The sequence below is a fragment of the Phoenix dactylifera genome, chromosome 12 (genome assembly GCF_051530095.1).
Source record: "Phoenix dactylifera cultivar Ajwa chromosome 12, Ajwa_hap1_PhDact_Kaust_v1.1, whole genome shotgun sequence".
Lineage (NCBI taxonomy): Eukaryota > Viridiplantae > Streptophyta > Magnoliopsida > Arecales > Arecaceae > Phoenix > Phoenix dactylifera.
In genome coordinates, this window is record NC_143201.1 from 23664223 (window position 1) to 23672635 (window position 8413).

At 36.4% G+C, this 8413-nt stretch overlaps 1 protein-coding gene across 8 annotated transcripts in view; it reads right to left on the minus strand.

Annotated features, from left to right (window-relative positions):
- Positions 1–7968, minus strand: part of LOC103701881 (MADS-box transcription factor 23-like) — a 46050-nt gene extending 38082 nt beyond the window's left edge. The window contains exons 1-2 of one of the 8 annotated variants that reach the window (XM_039130176.3): positions 7759–7953; positions 7396–7634 (exon numbers count right to left, since the gene is read on the minus strand). In XM_039130176.3, coding sequence (XP_038986104.3) covers positions 7396–7577 — 182 coding nt within the window. In that variant the 5' untranslated portion in view covers positions 7578–7634; positions 7759–7953. Of the gene's footprint in view, positions 1–7395; positions 7635–7758 lie in introns of all 8 variants that reach the window. The other 7 variants (XM_088709188.2, XM_039130175.3, XM_088709189.2 and 4 more) reach the window with 7 other exon arrangements.
- Between the last annotated feature and the right edge of the window lie 445 nt (positions 7969–8413).

Below are 8413 nucleotides of genomic sequence, written 5' to 3' on the forward strand. Positions count from 1 at the left end.
TGTTGGTGGGCTGAGTTCCTTGCCAATCTGCAATAGATCCTTTGGACAGACGTTATGATTGATTTGGAGATGCCAATGATCATCAATAAGCAAGAAAGCTGACTTTGATATAATCTTAAGCTGATAGGTGGAAGGACCCATGAATCTATAAGACCTATTGGAGTTCTTAACCTATCTAACATGGGACTATCTCTCAACAAGTAGCCTATTTGCACCATCTTGTTTAAAAAAAATTCTCATGATCAAAGACTTCACACAAAAGAGAGGAACCATGTATAGCTTATGACCAAAGACTTCATATGCCCCAACATCAGAGGACTCATTTTTCGGGTAAGTATGAAGCTTTGTTGTTCATTTTTGTCTACATGGACATATGCTTAACACTCAAACACACTTAAGTGCTTTTAGGAGATATTTTTCTTTCCAATAGTTTTTACTAAAACTTCATTATCCAAATGAACTGAAGGAGATTAATCAGATTTTAAAAAAAATTTCACTGCTTCACTCAGAGATAATTATGGTGACTTTTGTAAAATTATACATCTAACTCTATTTACTGTTGCATGACACAATTCTTTCATTTTGTGATGGTGCTAAGGTGCTCTAGGAGCAATTCAAATGCTTGTTTTGAGGCATTTTTCCTCGTCCAAACTCTTTTTGTTTTTTCATTTGAAACTCCAATTTTCAAAGGAACTGAAAGGGGAAACGAGGAATTGATGATCAGGTTAAGAGCAGGTTTGGAAACTTGGTCCCTGATGAAATTGCACGGCTAATTTGCGTCATGTGGCTTCTATAGTATCTTCCAATAATTTCAAATAATTTACATCATTAGAACAGATGCATTCGGGCGATCCCTCTACTTTGTTGCTTAAAGGGCAGATGAGGGTGAAAGTAACATTTTCAACAGTCGTTCTTGCCACTATAGTCACTGCCAATGGCTCGAGACCAACTTACCCATGGCTCTTTCCTTTTAGAACTGTAAATGAGAGTGGGGTTTTCTTTTTCCATTGCCCTTGTATATACCCATCTTACTGCAAAAGCATTGCAAAGTTGATGATGGGAGGTCTATTCCCGCAAGTTAACGGCATCCTGCATCCATTGGAGGAGACTTGACCCGAATGTTTTGCCTCTATGTTGCCTTATATATATATATATACACCTTATTGCAAAATAAAAGAGAAATATATCAAATAGATTCTATTTATCAAATTCACTATCCAAAACATTCTTCAATTTTTAAAAATGTTATTTAAAAAATATATTATTAGTTATGTTTTCATTAAATAATAATAGGAAGGTCGTAGGCTCAAGACTTGGACGAACCTAAATATGCATTAGACGTGCCTATGTTCTGAGTAGTTTAGAGATGGCAATTTTTAACTTAGGCTCTCCAACCTTTTTGAATCTTTTTAAAAGAAATGAGTTTGTATAAAGACTTTTAATAATCCATTTGGGTATTATCCTAGTAGTCATAGCTCCTTTGCTTCTAACAACTTAAGGTTTTAGGTTCAAGTATGGATAGTGTATCTCTCAGATTTTGAGCCTAGTTAACCATAATATAGGTGGGTCTCCCTCTTATCTCTCAAAAATTGAAGCTAACTCTAGGTTTTATCTTTCTACACCCATTTTATTTTTATTTATCAAGATATATAACTAATAAGTAAAGTTATAATTTGATTGGGAGGTTAACTAGGTGTGCATATAAAATGAATGAAATAGCTAACAATTTATAGTTGTAAATCGATCAAGTACACATTGAAGATTCTTTGACCTAATCTATATTTGATCCGACTCAAAACCAATCCTTTGCCACACAAACAGTGCACTAGTTTAATTCAAACATTATAGTTTACTAGCAATTGGGCACATGCAACATGCATTTGAGGAGAGAGAGAGGTTAGACAATAGAGTAAGGGATAGAGTCCAATATGTTTAGGAGTCCAATTAGAGTCGAATTAAAAACAGAAAAGGGATCAACATAAGGGAGGAAGATAGAAGATGCATGATGGATTAAAAACTTGATTAATTAACAAAAACCTAAAGGAGAGGAATCCACATTTGGAAAGTTAATTCCTCAGCTGGCACAATCCATAAGCAAAACATAAAGATGCAGATTAATTATAATAAAAATATTATAATCATCAACAGTTTCTAGTTTCGTTAAGAATATTTGCTTCTAACAACAACCATGTTTTTGAAAGGAAAGACTCACCTATAACTGCCTAGGTCATGATACTTGGGATGAAACATCCAAGATTTGAACCTAGAATCTTTGACACATGTCTACTTGGATAAGCCCTGATTCATGCTCCTAACAATAGCCCAGCCTCTTTGCATATGACCGCTTCTAATATAATAGTTCTTTAATTTAAACTCATGCTCAAATAATCTGTATGATAGAATGGTAACATTCTCTAATCCATAAGCAAGAGAGATCATTACTTACAATTAGAGATTAAAAGAAAATCCCTCAAGGATAGAATCATAAAAGAAAATTAGTTGAACAATTTATTTTAGGAATACATATCGACGTGCCTAGAAATTCACAGATTATTTAGAAAACTAAGATTAAGCATTCAGTCTAACATACTTGTCTAGCGGTAGGAAGAAATTTTACTTGTTTCTCAGAAGAAAATGTAGATATGAATCAAACTAAGAGGATAGGGATGTGGATAAGGATTGGTTTGCAACCCCAGCTTTCAATCCAGATTTTCAGAGATGAGATTCTTCTAGCTTTCAAGATCTATAATAAACTTGATAATGCTCTGCTTCACTAGATTTTTCAAGTGGAAGAGTTCTTCTTGCACCTCTAGGACTGACTTAGTTGTTGTCTTGGATTTTCTCACTATTAAACACAGTTTGGAATCTGTTTGCTTCAGCTCGAGCAGCTCCTCAACCTCTATAGTATTAAGAATCACCTTTCCTGTCTTCTTCAAATTATCATCCTTTGGCTTCTTCCTCTTCGGTTGTAGCTTTGGATAAAGTTTTCAATACTTTTTCTTGATGTGTCCATCGAGGTTATGATAATGTTTTTTTTAAATTATCTTTTTTTTTTAGCCATGTTGGCTTGCTTATTATCCCGTTCCTTCTAGTTTGATTTTCTACTATCTTTTTTTAACTTGTCATCCTTCTTACCTTTCCTAAGCTGATTCTTCTCCTCAATCCTCATGGCCTTCACGTTGGTTTTGCTAATATCTTCAACTTTAAAGAGTTACAGCTCTTTTTGGGTACTTTCATAGAGACCTCCAATGTACTTCATAAAAATCGCATGATCGTTGATGAAGATTTCAAGTAAAATTGCTTGCTTGGAAAATTCGGTGGTGTAGTCATGGACAAATTGATCGTACTTCTACCACAGGTACTGCCACTTAATCCACCAATCCTTCTCGTAGCTAATTAGGTAGAACTACTTTTCGATTAGAATTTTAAATTTATTCTATGTCAGATTAGAAGCATCGTTGTTTCTCATGTATGAATTCCACAAGATAAGAGCATGATTAGAAAGCTTGAGATGAGCAAAAACTACCTTCTGGATATTGGAGTATCCATAGATGGTAAAGTTGGTTTCTAACTGGTCTAGCTAGTTATCTAGCTTCTCCACATTAACAATTCTGTCATATATAGAGATATCGATTCGAGCTTCAACTTTAAAGAGTTGAAAAAAAGATTTTTGCATACTTGTAGGTTGCTCAACTTCCTCACTGGATGTTGTATACTTCATTTTTAGATGAAAGAAATAGCTTCGCAACAAAAGTTGCCAGTGCTTATGCTGAAGGTATCGCCAATCGAAAGACTATCTTATTGAGTTGATCAATCTTCTCTTTTGGTTATGTGAGACATTTCTTCATCTCATCATCCATCGAGAAAGAACTAACAACCATACTCGTCTTCTTCCTTCGATATACTTGAAGCACGGATAGCTCTTCTTTTAATTGCTTGTATTGCTCGTGCGTTTAGACCATAAACTAAAACTCTCATAGATGTAAAGAATCGAAGCTCTGATACCAATTTGATTCGATTGACAAAAAAGAAATATTTTTTTTCAATTTGCTCAACTCAAATTTCTTTATAAAAAAATAGAAGATAGAAGAGCTACAAAAGTAGGGCTTAAGTCTAATTTGCTTGCATTGACACTCCACATCTCATAAATCGAGGTACATAGCCCCTATTTATAACATTGGTGAGGTCCTTTCTTTAATAATTTAGACTGGATTCTTCTCCTAATTCGAATAGAACTAGACCTCCAAAAATAAATATAACTAATAAAAATAATTTTAAAAAATAAAATTTTATAAGAGATAGATCTCGATTTTTATATCAACTTTGCATTCTGTATCTCCATCCTATTCTTCATAGATTAAGAGATAACAACTATTCAAAGTTTTTTTCCGAAAAGAAAAGTTTTGATTTGACTAACCCATTTTGGAACACAAAAATGATAGAATTTTGGCCTGATTCAACCTCAATTTCAAAAAAAAAAAAAGATCATCTTAATTGGGCATTGCATGACCAAGTTATGGCCTCTTGAAGTTTAGTACATGATTTGGCTTCACAATATGACGGATCTTACTTCTAGACTATGTCCAACCGTATTCGTAGTGGCCAAAATAGTTTATATCAAGTCTGAAGATCCTTTGGGAGCACATATAACTTTACATGTTATCCAGAGGAAAGATCCGTTCTCAAATTGTTCACTTTTGTCTTGTACTTCATCACTTTGAAGAAATCGGTTGGGATTTGCCCTTTGCTTTTCCTCCAGAGATGTACTCTTTGACCATGAATTGCTGATTCCATCTTACTCCAATGACCATATTAACTCCTCAAATACCATCTATGCTTTTTGCCCCTTCATAACTTTTCATCATCTTTGGACAATAAATTTTTCAGAACTCAGCCTATTCAAATTAAAATTGCGACTATACAGACGGAGATATCCTATACAAATCAGAAGTCTGAAGTTGTTTGAGCGTATAAACTCCATCATAGGACTATTCTATGAAAAGTTGATAACATAAAAAAAGCCTTTTCCTATCTAATATTGCATGGTCGTTCTTATCCATCATTGATTTTCCTTCTTGCATGCTTTAGATACTATTCCTTCTAAAGCTTGGAGAAAAAAATCACATAAATCACATAAAAGGTTGGAAATTATAACTACAACATACTGGGCATGCATGAACTATCAATAAGGATTCTCACATGAAAAAAACTGTGAATCTAAAAAAATAAATATCTTGTCATTGCAAAAAATCCAGCAAGAGAACTTAAAGACTAAAAAGTCATATACTCAATCGGAAAGAGAAGTCATATGTTACCCATAGGAACATTTGACTCTAAGCAACTCATCTTCTGTGGTTGTTTTCTTTCACTAGTTATGATGAAGATATAAGATAATTGAACTTCCTGGTTTTTTCCTCTTAAGAAGAAACTTTGAAATAATCACAGCTATTTTGAAACAAGATAAGCTCTACACTTTTTGGGTGGGAAAGCTCTATACTTCAATGTAGCATATGCATATCACTGATGCATAAAATGTAATTCGCATGTTATCATTCAAAACTCAAAATTTAGTTTGATTTCCTTTATACTTGGATAATCACATCAAAATATAGAGATGTGTACAGAATAAAAAAGAAAAGACTATAAGCAATTTTACCATTTTATGCACAATCAATTCAAACTCGTTGTCCTAGTTTGAATCCTCGACATCTTGGCTGCAGGAAATTCTTACATCTTAGGTATGTGAATTTTTGTGACAGATGGGTGGCTTAAAAAGGTAAATACGGTGAAAAGAATGCCAAATTGCCTCTCCTTAAACCAACTATATAAAAACTATCATGTTCTCGAACTGCAGGAAATTCCTGCAACCTAGACCGGAAAGGATCCACTGCTTGCTCAACTCCATATACGTAGTAGATAAGCAACTTGGTCAAGGCATCAATTATTCAGCAAAAAAAAAAACTAGTTAATTCACTGCAGAGTTGATAAAAGATCTTGACGCACGAGATACTATTCTTAGTAACTTCTAGATTTCACAGCTATTTATAATGGTATGAATGTGTCTTCCGATGGTGCTGTGGGAGATGCCCCTTTGTCTTGTAAATTGATTTTCATATCAGTTAAATTATGATGATACTGCTTATCCTTATTACAACATCCAATTAGATAATTGTGTGAAGAAGCATTTGAAATGCAAATGGGATCGATTTTTGAACAATCTTGGCTCCAGTAGTGCTTATATGCGTTAAACAATCTAGGTTCCAGCCAGTGCCAACTACGTCCCTTTTATGTTTTCTGGCATATGTATCCTCGCATCACATTCTTTCTGATTCATGAATTTGACGGACACTAAGTTCTGTTATCTTTCTGAAAATTCCAGTTCTTTTGTTTGGTTTCTTGTCAAAATCACCATCCCTGCATCATGGCATTCCCGTCGGCCGGTCCAAAGCAATGGAAGACAAACCATTTTTAAGTTCCCGTAGGTTTTATACGAGTCAACCAAGCCTTGTCAACATTACTAAAGTTTTCATCACAATGGCTGCTGAATTAAGTGCCTGAGCTCTTCATCATGATTTAATTCTAATAGCCAAGGTAAGCTTCATCGCATCCCTCATGCAGTATTCTCAGAATCTGTTATATCTTTAGGCTCAAGAGCATCATCTACTACTCTACCACCATTAGGCTCAGAAGAATCTCTAAGCCCTGCAAAGACCTACCGAAAACTTTTACTTTCCTCTTGGGAAAAAGACAAATCAATCACATAATTAGTTTTTCTATTCTCGGCGGCTGATATTGACTGAATAGACCGTAAGTTAAAATCAAAATCTACAATACAAGACTCTCAACATAACTTCTGCCACACCTTTGTAAAGAACCCTCCATTTCTTCTATTTCAAACAAAACAAAACAAAACAAAACAAAAAAAGAGACCTCTTCCAAGCCTTTAATTTCGTCATTGCTTCACAAGCCTTTTCAATTAAAAAACTACTTCTGTGCCTGGTGAGGGGAAGTTGTATCCCTCAGCACCGAACTTGATGGAGGAAAAACCCAAGAGACCAAGTGAGAGAGGAGAAAGAAGGTGATTAAGCCAGAAGGGGATAAAAATATCTCATTTTGTTCTTTCGAATGAACTACTTCTCCTAAGGACTTCTTCAGCTTCTTCGGTCTCATTATTCTTCGACCCTTTTGATGCATTAATCTTAACTACCAAACCTAGAATTACCATTAAATCTACCAAACTTCTACGCCTCTAAGATTGCACATGAATGTCATACCATGCAATAAGAGAAAAATTTGCATGGGATGTGACAAAAAAAATGCACTTATGTAGATATAGTGAGGAAGGTGGAGAGAGAGAGAGAGAGAGAGAGAGAGAGAGAGAGAGAGAGGAGTGACCTGGAGCTGGCAAAATCATAGAGCCTGCCAGTGCTGGAGAAGATGATAAAGCCGACCTCGGCATCGCAAAGGATGGCGAGCTCCTTGGCCTTCTTCAACAGACCCTTGCGCCGCTTGGAGAAGGTCACCTGCCGGCTGGCCGAGTTCTCAATCTTTCGGATCACGATCTTCCCTCTGCCCATCTCTCCCTTCCCCACTTAGCTCGCAGCAGCCGATAACTTGATCGATCCTCTTCAGATCTGATAACAGAATGCAAAGAAGTCTTACGAAGGGAAATAACATCAGATGGAGAATAAGGAAACGCCATGAAGAAGCCGAGGTGATAGAGATCTGGGGAGGAAGGAAGGGACTAGAGTGGATTACCGAGCAAATAATGGAAGGAATCGACTGCTGCTCTATATCTGTCCTCTCCTATTTAAGGACAGCCATTTGGTTTTAGGATGCATCAATAAGAGAGGACAAGGACGGCCACTTTAGGGCATGAGGAGACTTCCCGTTTGGAGTGGCTGGAGGCCTTCCATTTTCTGCAAAGAACTCGGGTGCACTCCCCAGAAACACCCAACGTTGCAGCCTTTCACTGCACGCAGATCTACGTCATCTGGATAAAGCATAATGGTGAGAGGGTGTAAACTTGGGTGAATCTGAAGCGGTTTCTGATGTAATTCGTTTGCGTTACTGCGGGGTACGAGAATTGTGGCAAGTCAAATGGACCATACGGCGTTAGTTTACCCTTCGAATGTCTACCGGATCTCGTCCAATAGCTACTCACCACGTTACCCCTTTTATATTTAAACAATTTAAGATAAAATGCGACGTCCCTGTTATCCACCGTACATGTGCTTCGGTATGTCGATTGATTGGTCCATCGGACTTGGTCCATATAATAACTTTTCCCATCCGAGACTTGTTGATTGCGCCGTCTGCCGTATAGATGGTCAACACGTGGTTGGATGGAAACGATTCCGTACTTCCCCAGGCCTCCATGGGGCTTCCGTTGGACGAGATATTCCGATTTCCT